Source organism: Acomys minous, assembly GCF_964271855.1.
Source record: "Acomys minous genome assembly, chromosome: 19".
NCBI lineage: Eukaryota > Metazoa > Chordata > Mammalia > Rodentia > Muridae > Acomys > Acomys minous.
The window spans coordinates 60007042-60023411 of record NC_140499.1 but is presented as its reverse complement, the minus strand read 5'-3'; the positions used below and the strand labels follow the sequence as shown (position 1 = coordinate 60023411).

The 16370-nt window shown below is 45.6% G+C and overlaps 1 protein-coding gene across 12 annotated transcripts in view; it reads right to left on the bottom strand.

Moving 5' to 3' along the window:
- Nucleotides 1-16370, bottom strand: part of ARHGEF11 (Rho guanine nucleotide exchange factor 11) — a 109980-nt gene that overhangs the window by 47241 nt on the left and 46369 nt on the right. For 6 of the 12 annotated variants that reach the window (XM_084768390.1, XM_084768401.1, XM_084768395.1 and 3 more), the window contains exons 2-6: nucleotides 5465-5497; nucleotides 3907-3998; nucleotides 2863-2961; nucleotides 1257-1306; nucleotides 585-642 (exon numbers count right to left, since the gene is read on the bottom strand). In XM_084768390.1, coding sequence (XP_084624516.1) covers nucleotides 585-642; nucleotides 1257-1306; nucleotides 2863-2961; nucleotides 3907-3998; nucleotides 5465-5497 — 332 coding nt within the window. The remainder of the gene's footprint in view (nucleotides 1-584; nucleotides 643-1256; nucleotides 1307-2862; nucleotides 2962-3906; nucleotides 3999-5464; nucleotides 5498-16370) is intronic. The other 6 variants (XM_084768396.1, XM_084768393.1, XM_084768398.1 and 3 more) reach the window with 1 other exon arrangement.

Genomic DNA, 16370 nt, shown 5'->3' with positions numbered 1-16370 from the left:
AGCCATCTTACCCAAACTTCCCCCCTTCAACATAGCTGAGAATGGCCTCCTGCCTCAGGCTAGGTGCTGGGATTGTATGGGTGCACTGCTGCGCCCAGTTTCCCTCTTTATCTCATCACACTGCACCAATGAAAAGCGCAGCACACCGCCTGCCTGGTTCACAACATCCAAATCCCAGTCTTCCCCTCTCCCAAGAGTCCCACGCCCATTATTTACTTCCTCAGTATTTGCTTCTTCTATCTGTCTGTATAGACTCACGTGTTAAATATTCCTGGCTACATTTTTCCCCCTCTTCTACCTCCATAGAAACCTGATAAGAAAGAATGTGAGTGGAACAGAATGACATTTAAATGAAGTGGGGTCTAGACTGTGTGCTAGAAATGAAGCTATTATCTACTGAGAGACTAATAGTGTCGCTACCGGACATCATAGTAGGGCTTTGCAGCCCATGTTGAGGCTAAAGATGTGCTTTCAGCTGTCTCAATATCTACAAATGCAGCCACTAAGGTCAGGGAACCTGCCAATTCGTCCCATAGTCCACCAAGTCTCCTATTTTTTCAGTCGCTATGCCCCAAGCCACTCACATTTGATAAGCTTCACTACCTCCAGGTGTGAGATATTGTTCACCATGGTGCCGTTCACCTGTGGGAGGGACAAATAACATTGAGTAATAGTGGTGAAAACCTTTTTCCTAGTTTCAAATGCCATTCTTTAGGAAGCCATTCCCAGTGCTTTTCAGTTACCTCTGGTTACTTGTTTACTCAAATTCACATTACCAGTTTGTTCCAAGCTGGCTTCCGAGTTTTCAGGGAGAAGACCCTTGTCTCTATCCGCTGACTTTTTCAGTTACACCTGTGTGTATCAACTGGCCTTATGGGCTTTCTTCCTTACTAGAGGATTAGAAATCGTTGCAGCTAGGGTTTCTTTAACGTAGCCAGGACTCCATTCTGCAGAGTCAGACCTACATCTAGAAGATTACCTCATGGCAACACTGTACGGAAGACAGACTAAGGGCTTGGGTCTTTAACTAGCCGCAGCCATTTCCTTTTAACCTTTTTCCCCCCATTTGTGAAATAGGGATAAATAAAACCTATTCCAGAAGACTTCAAGGTCGATGAACACAGAAGCAAGCTACCGTCATCTCTCTTTCCTGCCCGAGAGGTGGTCATGAAATGAGGTACAGGGTAGGCCGCAGCAGCAGGCAGCCTGAGCCTGCTACCGCTGTAAGATGGAGGGAGGGCAAGTTTACCACTCACTTTGATGATCCGGTCACCCTCTTTCACGCCAGCTTTCATGGCTGCACCTCCTGTAGGGAGAAGAGCTGGTCACCAGAGTGCTATAGCCACCCCTAAAAGCCACCAGGTCTACACTAAAGTCCCTCTTAGGTCACCTGCTCTGAAATTTTATATCAGAACTTCAAATCTTGGGTGGACACACAATTCTGCCCGAGCAGCAGGATGACTTTTAATCTAGAGTGGACACTGTAAGGTCACACTTAACGCTCTGCTCCTCACCTAGCTCAGACACAGAGCTCTGAGAGCCGACTAATGTGGGACACTGTAGGGTGGGGCTCTGAGAAGAATATATTTTTGCTTTATTTCAATGTTTTAAGGTCAGATAAGAATTATATCTTATTATCACATGGGAAACATAATTTTACTGTATTAAATATAGTTAGTAAAGTAAGAAGAAGAAGTACTGGAGAAATGGATTAGAACAATAGCTTTCAAATGGATAGCTTATAAGTTTTGAGAAGCTCACAAAGTTATTCTCCAGGTTCTTATCATTAGAATGATGTGACATTCTACTAAAAAAGACTTTTAACCCAATGATAATTTCTTCATTTGAGATGTGCCATATTAAGGCCTTCTGATGCTGGCTGACCAAGAGAGGTGCTCAGAAGAACATGCTTTGACCTTTTCAACTGGAGCGTACAGAAGTTTTGTTCACTGAATGGTTATAAACAGCTGCTTTCTTACAGCCTTAATTTATAAGCAAGAAGCAGAATACTACAACAAAAACAAGTTAATGAGAAGTGTAAATATTGTGTTTTGTAAATTTGTCCCAAGATGGGTCATTAAATTTTATAAGTTGAATTTATCTGTTAAATCCCTCACAAAGTACATCTAGATACTTCTGGTATATAATCTACCCTCCATTTTAGCTTTCAACTTGGGAATTAAGATTCTCCACATGCAAAATGTACTATTTGGGGCTGGAGAGATGTCTCAGTGGTTAATAGCACTTGCTACTTATACAGAGGCCCTGAGTGGTGCCCAGAACCACCCACAACTGCCTGTAATGCCAGTTTCGGGGATTCCGTGCTCCCTTCTGGCCTCTGTGGGCAGGTTATTATTATTGTTGTTCTTGTTATTTTGGTTTTTCAAGACAGTTGTTTCTCTGTGTGCTGGCTGTCCTGGACTCACATTGTAGACCAGGTTGCTCCTGAACTCACAGATTGGCCTGTTTTTGCCTCCTAAGTGCAGGGATTAAAGTTGTGTGCCAAAACACCTGCTGATTTTTCTTTGTTTGTTTTTTCAAACAGGGTCTCACTATGTAGCCTTGGCTAACCTGGAACTCAAGATGTAGACCAGGTTGACCTTGAACACATATCACACTTTTAAAAGACTTATTTAGTGTGTGTGTGTGTGTGTGTGTGTGTGTGTACACCACAATTACTTTACCACTTGGCCTCTGTGATGGCTAATCTTAGTCATCAATTTGACAACTAAGAATTCTAGAATTTATTCACTCTTCCCTTAGGGATTCCTCCTTTTAAACAGTCTCCAAGTCATGCAGCAGTATCATATACACAACACTTTAAGAGCTGTCCACTCATGACAGGAGCGTCACGGCACTCACCAGGGCGCACAGACTGCACCAGAACGATGCGATCGCCACTAACCGTGAAGCCAAAGCCATGTTGGTCCTTTTGGATGATGACACAGCGTTGAACAAGACCTGTTAGATGTAGGGGATAGACGTTGGGGCAGACAGTCTCAGTGGAAGGTCAGTTCATCCAAGCCAGGCAATTTCTTTTTTAAGTAGCCTTCCCAGACTAATCCAATTCCCCAGATTCACTCTGTCCACACACACTGCTGCAATATACCATCCTCAGTGACTGGTTAACAAAACAGCCTGTAATGAACTTTGTAATCCATATGAGAAGCGACCCTTCTCTAAAGTGCTGAAATGGCTGTCCCTTTAGGCCTGCATGGATGAGACACACTGAAGAAGGGGTAGAGCTAAGCGTAGTTGTGCTCCTCAAGATTAGTATTAAAGACAGGCAGGCCTCTGGGCTGATTGGAAGCTTTACACTGTTATGCCCAGTGAACACAGCAAACGGGGCACCAGAGCTTGTTGACTGGTGTCCCAGAGCTGGATAAATCATGACGGTGACTCAGGGTTGTTTTCTTGCCAAATACAGGAAATGATAAATGTCAGGAGAAACCCTTCTATTCACATCAGTATTGCTGCATAAAATAAAATGGAGGGAAGGAAGCAGGGAGCAAGGGAGGAAAGAAAGAAGGGGCGGCAGTGGCTCCCAGCTGTCTTTGCTACGGAGCTTCCCCAGCAGTGCGCACATGTGACAGCATGCTGTGACGGAGGGGCATGGGCTCTGGTTACTCCCAGCCCTCAATTCTGTCTTCAGTTAAGTGTGAGGCTGGGCAAGTTTCCTAACTTCTCTCTGTACTTCAGTTTCCTTATCGGCAAAATAAGAATCTAAAAGCCACTTCCTAGGTTGGTATAAACAGGTAATTGCCATAAAACTCCTAACATAAAAGCCAACACACACATTATGTGCTCAACATGAAGTTCAGGTGTTTTACACGTGGTGTACAGGATTTCTCTACAGGGGCACATACCACTGTCTATGTGCTGATATGCAACAAGGCAGTTAGTTACCTGTTGTCTCAGAGGTGTCAGATGGCTGGCGTTGGTGGGAAGGGGACGTGCGTTCAGGTGTAGAATCTCCCAGAGAAGACAGGCTACTTAACCTGAAGAAGGAGTAAAGAAAACACATTAGTGAACTGAGCAGGGAGAAACCAGCAGGAGGTGGCTCTGTTAAAGCGGGCCCATAGTCAGTCTTGAATGATGAAAGATAACCCACCCACCTGTAACCTGGCCATCTACACTGCTGGTAACAACACCTATCTGGAATCCTGGCTGGGCAGACCAAGTATGGTCTCTTTAATACTCAGCAGGGTATGAAGAGTCAGACAACAGCAGGAGAATTGTGCAAACGTGCATGTGCTTGCTGGGTCTTACCAGGCTGCAATGGGGCTGATGGAACAGAACAGAGCAGCAGAGAAGAATGGAGGCAAAAAACCCAAGCAGCTAGTTAGTAGGTGAGGATTTGCAAAAGAGGAGGAGTCTGGAAGGCCATGGTGGGCCAGACACACGCAGAGGCCTCCATGAGCACAGCAGAGCACTGAAGGGCTTCATCTCTTTGGCCCTGAAAGTCTCACCTCTCTAAGATGGCACCCAGACATTTAAAGAGTGGGAGCTTCTGGGCTTCTGAAAGTCCATTTATCTTCTGGGTACCAATGCTGAATAACAGAAATCTGGTCTGCTGGTGAGCATATACTCCAACCTCACAACAAGACCCATGTCCACAGCTAGCCTGTGGCACCCTACTTAGAAATTAAGACCCTAAAACCCTCTAAAGCAACATATATCACCAACCAACAGGTTCATTTCTTGATCTCTTCTTTAACTAAGGCTGATACAGGAACAGAAGACAAACGCAGAACATGGCTGTGGCCTGGCTTTTTAAAACATGCACAAGTTCACAGCTCCAGAATCAGTAGCTGCTGCCCTCAGGAAGGGGCAGGTCCCATCCTAGCTGTAGTCAGTGACTAAGCAGAGGCTTATGCACAGAATCACTGTGCACAATAGCAGAACACCAGAAATGATGATCTCATATTGAATTTGTTCTTATAAAACTGTGTATAAGGAATGATTTCTATGATGCTCTGATGCTATTAAGGGAAAAGAACATTTAAAGCAGTAGATACAAAGGAAAATGATGTTTGCATATTTATTATGTATGAAACATCTACCTTTGCCGAGTACAAAAGAAACAACACTAGCTGTCTCTGCAGTAGGAAAGTGGCTGGCTAAGGAACAGGCACAGGGCTGGAGACCTCTCATCATATTTGTTTTTGAGCTTCATTCTGAGCTGTGTGAAGGTACTATTCACAAGAGCCAGATTAGGTGGCAGAAAACTGTAATCCTGGCATTGGAAAGGCTGAGGCAGGAAGACTGCTGAGCTTAAGTCAGTCTGAGCTATATAGAACATTTTTTAGATTGGCCTGGGCTATACTGTGAGGCTTTAGTCTCAAAAACAAAACAATACTCCCTACTCCCCAACCAACCAACATCATCATCACCACCACCACCACCCTACACAAATTTAGAAACACCAAGGGGCTCTTTTCTCCCCCAAAGGCATCCCTCTTACCTGGAGAGCTGACACTGCTTTTTACTGGCTGATCTTTGGGTCAGAGAGGAAGACATCAAAAAAGAAGAGAGCGTGGGACCCAGGAGAGAGTGATGCAGGATAGGAGGAAGAGAGAGAAAGAAAAGAAAACAACATAAACCAGACAAGACACTGGAGATGGTTAGTTCAAAAGAAAAACCCCAATAGAGCTAAGGATGGAGCAAGGCTGGGGGTTGATACAGTGATGAGCTTATAATAATGCAGATTCATCAATCTGTCTATTGAAAACTCTTCAGGGTCTCGTCCTATACTCAGCAGTAAGTACTAACTAGGCCACCGGCCATATCGTCCACAGAGGTTTGGCCTGATGTCTAGTGAACTTTTCTACAGGGCCTAGTACCGCAAGCTCCAACAGGCAATGCTATTGAACAGCCTTGCTCCAGACACTGCCAGGCAATAGGGATACAAACAAGTGAGGAAATCTTCAGTTTTGGCCCCAGCCTCAGGGACTAGCAGCCCCCACCCCACCCCCATCAGAAAGGGCCTCTCCAAAAGGGTTTGTCAAGACTGTCTTTGGTTCCAACTGCTTCTCTGCTTTCTTAGTGTACCCACAGCATCCTCCTCCCAATCCCAACCTGGGTCTCAATTCCTACACTTACACTTCTAGAGAATGTCCATTTTTACCCTGGTATACCCTGGACCTCCTCTGGAAGGAAACTGGATTTCTACATCCCCATTAAAACTCAAAGGATGCATTGAACTTGGAGATACTTTTCTGTCTCTGCCAGGTGGGGACTGAGCCTATGGCCTTGCATGCATGAAGTCTATCACGGAGTTCAAGAGGGGCTGGACTGCATTTGAGCTGTGATGTGAACAGGGCCACAGAATTGAAAGCAAGTGTACACATCTACCAAAGATGACTGCTGGCAGCATGGACAAAGATCAGCTGACCTTGACCAGCGACTATAGGTTCCACCTTGGCCAGGTAAACGGGATTATTATTATTAGCTAAACAGAGGCCTAAAGGTGGGTTTCTGCTTACCAGGATCTTCCCTTAAACTAACAGGAACCTCCCTTAATCCTACCCCAAAGGTCAACTACTTCAGATGAGGGCTTCTAGTGTCAATCTGAACAGCCTGCATCAGCTCAAAGACCTCACCCTGATGGATGTCATATACAACCCCGCTTGCTTTTCCATTCTGCTCTTCTCCCTGTTTCCCGAGAAATAGCCTCAGCAGTCTGATCCCCAGGAAACCTTTCTTTCTACCTGTGGAGTGGTCTAACCTGGTGGTTTCACTGTGTCCTTGCTTATACCATGTAAACAGATGCTTTTTTTTTTTAAACTAAGAACTTAAAGAAGGAAAAATGAGCATTGAATTGAAGGAGGAAGAGACACCCGTGTTAGGCAGGCCTGGCAGATGGAAAGGACCGACAAACTTTGGGGTCATCTTGGTCTCAGGTCTGAGTATACATTTGGAAGAAAGACCTAACTAGGTTGACATATGAGAGACCAGAGAGGAAGCAAAAGAGAGAATCAAGTAGTTTGACTTGAGACTGAGGTAGTCAGAAGAAAAAAAAAAAAAGAATGTAGTTCTTTTCTCTATCAAAATGTAGCACCAAAGTTCAGGTTCCATTTAGCTTCAATCTGGAGAGTTCAGATTTCCCCTCAAAAATACACTTTCTAGAGACATGTTTTTTGGTGCAAATTATCCAGCTAGAGATGTATAGGTCCCTTAGTACCTTTTTCTAGCATAATAAATGCACTTCCTGTCTCTGTGTTTGCTCCTCCCTCAACACACTCTTGATCAAGAGTAAAGTTTGCCTTGTCCAGAAACTTGAGTTGGAGCTCCTACTCCTAGCACTTGGGACTGTCCTTTCTTTATGTTACCACGGACACCTGGCACTTCAGTGGGCACACTGCCTCAAGCCTGGGTTACCGAAACAAACCAACAGACTACCAATACCAACTAAAATCACTTCATTTTACTTTCTCACTCTGTCACAACATTCCCTCAGCCCTGCAGGAACACCGGCTAGGCTGAAATTAGTTATCCTCTTGCCTCAGCCTGCCAAGCACTGTGATTACAGCAATGTGCCAGCATGCCCATCCAGGCTAAATATTTTGAAACACTGTAAAGTGATGTTGTATAGTTTGCCCTATGATGGTGATATGAGATTAGATTACCTGAGATTTACCAAAGGTAAAAATCTATTCTATTTGAAATCTGCTACGTCTTTTGAGAATTCTGTTGTCTAATCACTTACTCAAGTGTCTATATCTGCCACTGTTATTTTTACTCTTAGAAAGATTTCTTTTACTTCTGTGTTAGTGTGTTGTCTGTGTTCTGCCGTGTGTGAAGGTGGCTGTGGAAGCCAGAGAAGGATATCAGACTCTCTGGAGCTTGAGTAACAGGTGGCTGTGAGCTGCCTGATGTTATCTACTATTGCTCCTTGTATGGGACACTGCCATCACTCTCTTTAAGCTGCTAACAAGTAATCACATCCTTTGTTTCTTCCCTTAAAGCCACACGTTATAGTTAATTATGCTTTGCCCCTTCATGTCTTCTGCATGCTAGCCCATGGCTCTACCACTGAGCTGCACTTGAGAACTCCTTCCACCATTAAAAAAAAAATGTTAAAATGTTGCCTTTTCTTCCTGCAAGCAGTCTAGGATGACTTGTGAAAATGGTTCACTTGACCCAGAAAACTACTCCTCCAAAAGATCATACAAAAAAGAGCTTCAGTCACATTTTCACAATCCATTTAGGAATACTTGTGAAACTGCTGCCCAGGATGTCATAGGTATGCATACTGAAAAGCCATCAAGTATCTGAAAAATGTTTCTTCAGGTAATCGATGTCCCAGGACAAACACTGGCTGAACATAGGGTTGGTAGCCCAAGAAGAGTACTGATTTTGTTTTGTTTTGTTTTGTTTTTGAGACAGGGTTCTAGCTGTCCTGGAACTCTTTATGTATACCAGGCTGGCCTTGAACCCAGAGACGGCCTCATCCTGCCTCCAGAGTACTAGGATATAATGCTTTGTTGTTGTTGCTGTTGTATATACTTTAAAATACAGAAACGAAGGCCAAGGGAATGGTTCAGTGGGTAAAAGTGCTTGCCAAACAAGCCTGCCAAGCTAAGGTCAATTCTGGAGCCCACATGAAAAGCCAGGTACAATAGTATAACCCAGCATTCCTACAGGAAGGAGGTGAAGGACACCAGCCTAGAGTGGGGTTTCTGCCACAGAAACGTAACAGACCCTCCCCCTCCCTCAGCAGGTGAGGAGGAGAGCCTGCTCCTCAAAGTTGGAGACTGGGGCTCAACAGATAAAAGAGTACTGTTCAAGCCAGTGTGGTGGTGCACACCTTTAATTACAGAACTCGAGAGGCAGAGGCAGGTGGGCTGCTGTGAGTTCGAGGCCAGCCTGGTCTACAAAGGGAGTCCAGGACAGTCAAGGCTACACAGAGAAACCCTGTCTCAAAAAAACCAAACCAAACCAAACCAACAACAACAAAAAAAGAGTGTACGGCTTGCTCAGAGGACCTGAGTTCAGTTCACAGCATCCAAGCTGAGTGGCTCACAACTGCCTGTAATTGTGAATGTAAAAACTTTTGATCAATGGTCTTTTTTACTTCTTCTTGTTGTTCCTATTGTTGTTGTTATTTTGTTTTCGTTCCTCTAGGTAACAGCCCTGGCTGTCCCAGAATTTGCTCTGTATTATGATAAGGCTGGCCTCAAACTCAAACATTTGCCTACCTCTGCCTTCCAATGCTCAGATTAAAGCTATGCACCGCCGGGCAGTGATGGCACATGCTTTTAATCCCAGCACTCAGGAGACAGAGTCAGGTGGATCTCTGTGAGTTCGAGGCCAGCCTGGTCTACAAAGTGAGTCCAGAACAGCCAAGCCTATAGAGAAACCCTATCTCGAAAAACAAACAAACAAACAAAACAAAATAAAAAAGCCATGCACCACCCTGCCTGGCCCAGTTAACTATCTTTTTAAGTCAGTGTCTGATCATACAGGCTACACTAGTCTCCAACTCTGGATCCTCTTCCTTCATCCTCCAGGTCCTGGAATTATAAGAGTGCTCCACCATGCGCTCGCGCTCTCTCTCTCTCTCTCTCTCTCTCTCTCTCTCTCTCTCTCTCTCTCTCTCTCTCTATATATATATATATATATATATACACACACACACAGTGCACATCAAAAACTCATAGGCCAATTTCCTTCTGCCATGTTGATTATGAGAACTGAACTCAGGTTTGGTGGCAAGCACCTTTACCAAAGAGACATTTCACCCTGTCAAACCAAACCAACACAACACTTGCATGTGTATGAGAGATGGCGGAGAGGAGATGTTTAAACCATGTGGGTCTCAGTAGAATGATTTTGAAGATGTAAAACTTTTGTTATTTTGTTGAGACAGTCTTGCAATGTAGTCCATGTTAGCCCTAAACTTGCAGTAAACCTCTTGCCTCTGCCTTCCAAGTAGGATTATAGTTGTAAGCCCTCACACTGGGCTCACAGCAGTAAAGCTTTGACCCCCACCCCTCCTTGCCCAAATCCCTTAACTGCTGAACGTATTGGGGCCTGGAGAGATAACTCAGAGCATTTGCTGCTCTTACACAGGACCTGGGTTCAGTTCCCAGCACCCACATGGTAGCTCACAACTGCCTGTGACCCCAGAGGACCCAATGCCCTCTTCTGGCCTCTGCGGGTGCTGTATACATATTGTATACATGCACACACACAGACGAAAAGACAGACACAAAATAAAAATAATTAAAAAAAAATCCTTTTGAATGTATCATCAGTCTTCTCAAGTGTGAAATGAACACAGACTGATAATATCGGTTTGTCTTTGAAGCCTTGATTCCTGAGAGTTATACAGAATACTCCTGTACTACTGGGCAAGTTCCGACACAGTGCCATGTGCAGAGCGGGCCCCCTCCAAGTACACTTAGTGAAGCAAGATACATGTTTTTTCTTCCAGAACAGATGTGAAGGCTCTGAAAGAAGTAATGTCGGTTAAGTGCTTTGAAAATGCTATACAAATGCTTTCATTCTGTTTTCCCCCTCCTCCAGGATGACGGAGTGGCCTGTGTTTGACAAACGTCAGCGGTGAGAGAAACAGGACAAGAATGATCTAGTGGAAAGGTAACCAAGATTGTTAGGCTGCCCCAGGCTCAGCAGGGCGTGGCCAGGACAGCTCTCCTTCCTAGTTTATTCCTGACAGTGTTGAGCAGGAGGAGCTGGCTACTAGAACAACAGCTTAACTGACAGTTGTGTGTGGAGGAAGCAGGCAGAACTAGTGTGCTGAGGGTTGGTTAGCTTGTCAATACCGAGTGCAGAGCCCTGTGATTTGCTTTCTAAAACACAGCTTTGGAGGCTGGAGGAAATGGCTCAGAGCACTCAGCTCCCCAACACCCATGTAAAAAGCCACACACGGCAACGTGCACCTGTAATCTGAGTGTTCAAAAGCATGGCTGGGACAACACAGGGACTCAGTGGCCAGCCAGTCTGGCCAGTCAGTGAGCTTGTCTCTAAACTGAGATGGACACCAACCGATGACGACACCAGAAGTCTACCTCTGGCCTTCACATATGCTTGCATGGGCACATAATCCCTCCATGTACACACATACTCCTTCCTTTCAGCCCCCTAGCTTAAGTTTAAACACAATCCCAGATGCAGGTTCAGTTCTTTCCTGGCTGTGTAGTCTCAGGCAAATCACGTGGCCCCTCCAAATCTGAATAACAACAACAACAACAATAATAACAACAACATGGTACCACAGCTTTCTCAAAGGCTATGGAAAAAATAGCAAATCACCTTCATCAAACCCTTAAAGCTAGAATGTTAAAAACTGAAGCCGGTGTCCTTAGCCTCAGCCCAGCCCAGCTTCTGGACACATGCTCTCTCCTCAGCAAGCAGTGCTGTGCAGGTCCATGCCAGAAGTTCAAGCTTCTTCATCTCTAATTGAATCAACTGAGCGCTACTGACATGAGTGCCTAGCACGGCAGGAGCCGGCCTCCACAGCATGGCCTCCATACTGGCATTAGGCACCTCTGGCCTCACCGTACAAGAGCTGGCCTCCTTACATCCGCTCTCAGCTTCATCTCCTGCGGGAGCTGGTGCTTGTTCTTCACACTTACCCTTTAAAGAAATGAGTCAGAGCACCCAGCGCCCTTCAGGGATTCCCTGTATTTTGTTTTCTTGAGCTCTGTCCTGGAACTCACCATGTAGACCAGGCTGACCTTGAACTCACAGACATCCGCCTGCCTCCGCCTCCTGAGAGCTGGGATAAAAGGTGTTCGCTACCAAGTCTAGCCCAGGGTTTCCTGCTTTTGAGGGTCCTTTACAAGCCCACACCCCTCGCCACACTCCCCCTGACCACCAGCTTTTCACTCTCTGAGACCATACATTCTTTAGGGCTCAGCTTCAGGTCTATTCCAGGGAAGCGACTCTGATTCCCCTGAACCTTCCCTCCACGGTGCCCACCTCAACACTAACTGAATTGTTATTTGAGTGCTTTTAGATTAACACCTACTCTTCAACAACTGTCATGTCCTGTAGAGCGCACAGTGGCCCCAGAACACATAATACAGGAAATGTTTGTGCTAGATAATACAGGCAACAGAATTTTAAAGATCAAGGTATCAAAAGCATGTCTGGCTTTGGGTGACCTAGCCCATGCATATAAATTAGAATTGAATTCACAATTTCATAGTTTTAATAAAAGACTAAGTGAAACAGAAAGGCTTTCATGGACTTACAGAGGGAGGTCCTATGAGCCACTGTAAGGATACCTCAATGTGCCAGTCTTCCACTAGGAAGGAATTCCTTCTTATACACTAATCAGTGGAGCATCTGCTAAGCAAGCAAACACATGTTAAAGTGTATTGGAAACTACAAATTAGGAGTGAGGAATGACTGGCATGTGCAAGGAGATGGATTTTACCCAGAGTGTTGGAGAGGAGAGGACTCTGAGAGTGGCTCTGCTGTGGAAGGACATGAGGGGAGGAAATAGCATGTACCGGCACAGAGAAAAGGAAGACACAGCGACCCTGGTGAGCTGTCAGTGCCCGTGCAACACAGGGAAAAAAGGAAAAGAACCCAGCCTGGTTCTGCTGCTTATTAGGGGAATCTTGGAAACCCTCCCGTCTGTTTCTCCACCTAAATAATGTGGATGAACGGTTCTCTTGCTCTGCTCTTCGTATCCCTCACCACAGCTGTGAGAATTAAGTGAGAGCCAGTGTGTCAAAGGCCCTGCCTGCCAAGTGGAAAGCAGCACGGCAATGTTAGGAAACAGAATGACATCAGGAAGGGACAGGTCACGCACATACCATCTTTACACTTACGGGCCCGAAGTTTATTTCTAGGCATAGTACATATCTAGTAAGACCAGATAAAGCTTTTAAAAGGGTGAGCCTGACTGCCAGTGCCCTGCAGAGAAAACCCCGGAGGCCCGGGGCACGCCTGGGGCAGAGAACATTCACCTGGAGGAGGGCACTGGCAAGCAGAGCATGCCAGAAAGGCAGTCCTAAGTGCAGGCTGCTGGGAGCTGATGTTGGGCGTGCTTTCTGGCGTTGCCTCACACTGAATAGCATGTGTTAAAGAGTACCAGCCAAACTGTATCTGGTTCACACTAAAATAGGTTGTAAAAATAGAATACACACCAGATTTCAACAATTTAGTGTAAAAAATAAATGGTCTCAATCATTTTTTTTTCCTTCAAGACAAGGTTTTTCTGTGTAGCCCTGGCCATCCTGGGACTTGCTCTGTAGACCAGGCTGGCCTCAAACTCAGAGATCCTCCTGCCTCTGCCTCCCAGTGCTGGAATTAAAGCACCACTACCACCACAGGGTTGAATAACCTTTTATATTGAAATGGCAGCATTTTGAATGGAATGGGTTAAATGAAATGCATAACACCAAAATTAATTTTACCCATCTCTTACTACTTTTCATGTGGCTATTATAAAATTTTTAAACCACAGAGTGGCTTCCATTCTGTTTCTATTGGAAGGCATTGGTCTAGCCAACTCTGGCCACAGATGAAGCATGCTCTGCCTTTTCTACAATCAGAGCCTCCAGCCCTTCAGACTAAAGGAAGGGAGTCACTCTTCCAGTGCTCCTATAGCACCTGGCAGCTATGTCTGCCTTGCATCTTCCAAGGAGCTGCACTTCACATAAGACTATTCCCCTGTGTTGATTGGTCTGAGACAGTCCTCAAAGTCAACTTCCACTCCTGGCAGTCAAAGTCAAAACCTGCATTACCAGAAACCCAGGTAGGTCGCCTTCTCGCTCTGTTCCCCCAAGTCCAGTCTCCAGCTCTGCAGTAGAACACCTGTGGCAGCCTCCCTGCCCTGGTCCCCCCTCCCATGGATCCCACAGATCTTCTCACCTTCTAACCTCCTCTCCCCCCACTAGTTGCTCTGTCCCAGCAACTAACCCCAGCAGGCACCCGCTGCTAGGCTGCTCTTGCCTGGGCAACACGTAGGCCACACTCTCCTTCTCCACACCCACCCCCACCCCGCATCCCCAACTCTGTAGCATTTCTGCTATGGTCTCCCATTCCTCTCTGACCCCATCCCAATCACAAAGATCGCTTTTCCAACCTTCCTTCCCCCAGCTCATCCCACTATCCCAGCAGGCATCCCCTGCGAACACACCAGCTGACCAGCCCAGGAAACAGAACGCTAAATGAACACCTTCACCACCCCCTCCTCTCCTCCAAATCCAATCTCCCAGCCATATCCCCAGCTGCACCCTTCCTTCCCCTCTGCCCACATCTCCTGTGAATCCCACAGACCTTCCCCTGCTGAGCCCCCTCTCCCCACTTGTTGCTGTATCCCAGGCCCCAGCTCCAGCAGGTACTCCCTGCTAACCCACAGCCCACTCCTGCCAAGGAAGCAGGCCGTCTGTAGAGTTCCCGTCTCCTTCTGTTCCTCTAGATCCAATGTGCCAGTCTCATCCCCAGCGGTATTAGCAGGCTCTCTGGGGTGACCTCTCTTCGCTGTCTCCCCCATTCCAAGGAGACAAGGTAAGCAGATCCTGGTTGAGCCCTCCTCCCTCCTATGGATCCCGCCTCCTCAGACCCATAGCCTATCCTCATTCCTAAGTGTCAGCTCCCAACACCCAGAAACACGCATTACCTGGAAACCACCATAGCCATAACTATCAAGTCCAAAGAAAAATTCCTACCAGGCAACACACGTCCAGAGAGGAAACAGAAACCAAGGAACAAAACACACACCCTACAAAGGCAAATCCAGAACTTAGCTCTTACTCCTATAATCACCCCAAGCCCAGATGCCGAGATGCCAGTGTAAAAAGGCAATCAATAACCACTGGAGCAATGCCTCCACTAGAGGCCAGCTATCCTACCTCAGCAGGCCCTCCATATTGCAACATAGCTGAAGCACAAGACAAAGAAAAAGAAAGAAAAAAACACCTTCAACTGCCAGTATGATAGAAATCTTTGTTGTTGTTGTTTTTCAAGACAGGGTTTCTCTGTGTAGCCTTGGCTGTCCTAGACTAACTTTGTAGATCAGGCTGGCCTCGAACTCACAGTGATTCACCTGCCTCTGCCTCCCAGAGTGCTTGGAGTACAGGTGTGCACCAGATAGAAATCTTTAAAGAGGAATTTAATAAATCCCTTAAAAAAATCCAGGAAAACAAACATTAGAAAGAAATAAAAGTTCAATACCTGAATATGGAAATAGAATCAATAAAGAAAACCCAAACTGAGGGAATTCTGGAAATGAAGTTTAGGGATCTGAACAGGAGCTGCGGAGGCAAGCCTCACCAACAGCATGTAAGAGATAGAAGAGAGAGTCTGTCATTAAAGATACACTAGAAGAAATGGATACATCAGTCAAAGAAAATGCTAAATCTAAAAAACTCTTGGCCGGGCTGGTGGCGCACGCCTTTAATCCCAGCACTCGCTTTTAATCCCAGCACTCGGGAGGCAGAGGCAGGTGGATCTCTGTGAGTTCAAGGCCAGCCTGGTCTACAAAGCAAGTCCAGGACAGCCAAGGCTACACAGAGAAACCCTGTCTCAAAAAACCAAAAAAACAAAAAACAAAAAACTCTTGACAGAAAATCTGAAACACTGAAAGGACCAAACCCAAGAATAATAGGAATAAAGGAAGGAGAAGAAATCACAGCTCAAAGGCCCAGGATTTTTCTCCCATGAGACAGAGTTTCTCTGTGTAGCCCCGGCTGTCCTGGAACTCACTCCGTACGTAGTCCAGGGTAGCCTAGGACTCAGAGATTTGATCTGCCTGCCTCTGCCTCCTGAGTGCTGGGATTAAAGACATGTGCCACCACTGACTGGCAATGAGGAAAACATTTTAATAAAAATCACAGAAGAAAAATTTCCTAACATAAAGAAGGTGGTGCCTAAAAGGTACAAAAAGCATACAGAACACCAAAAGAAAAGAAAATTCCCTACGCACACAATAAACTAACAGAACAAAAAAATATTAAAAGTTAGGCCGGGCGTGGCGGCACACGCCTTTAATCCCAGCTCTTGGGAGGCAGAGGCAGGATTGCTGTGAGTTCAAGGCCAGCCTGGTCTACAAAGCGAGTCTAGGACAGTCAAGGCTGCACAGAGAAACCCTGTCTCAAAAAACCAAAATAAATAAATAAATAAATAAATAAATAAATATTTTAAAATCTCACATTAGCAAAATCAAAAGGGAAGCATACACATGCACCACACCCGCACCACTACTACCACCACCAAACTACAACAAAATAACAGGAATCAACAATCATTGGTTATTGATATCTCTCTCACTATCAATGGTCTCAAATTTCTCAATAAAAAGACTAACAGAATGAATGCAAAAGCAGGATCCATCCTTCTGCTGCATTCAAGAAAAACACCTCAACATAAAGGATAGGCATTACCTTAGG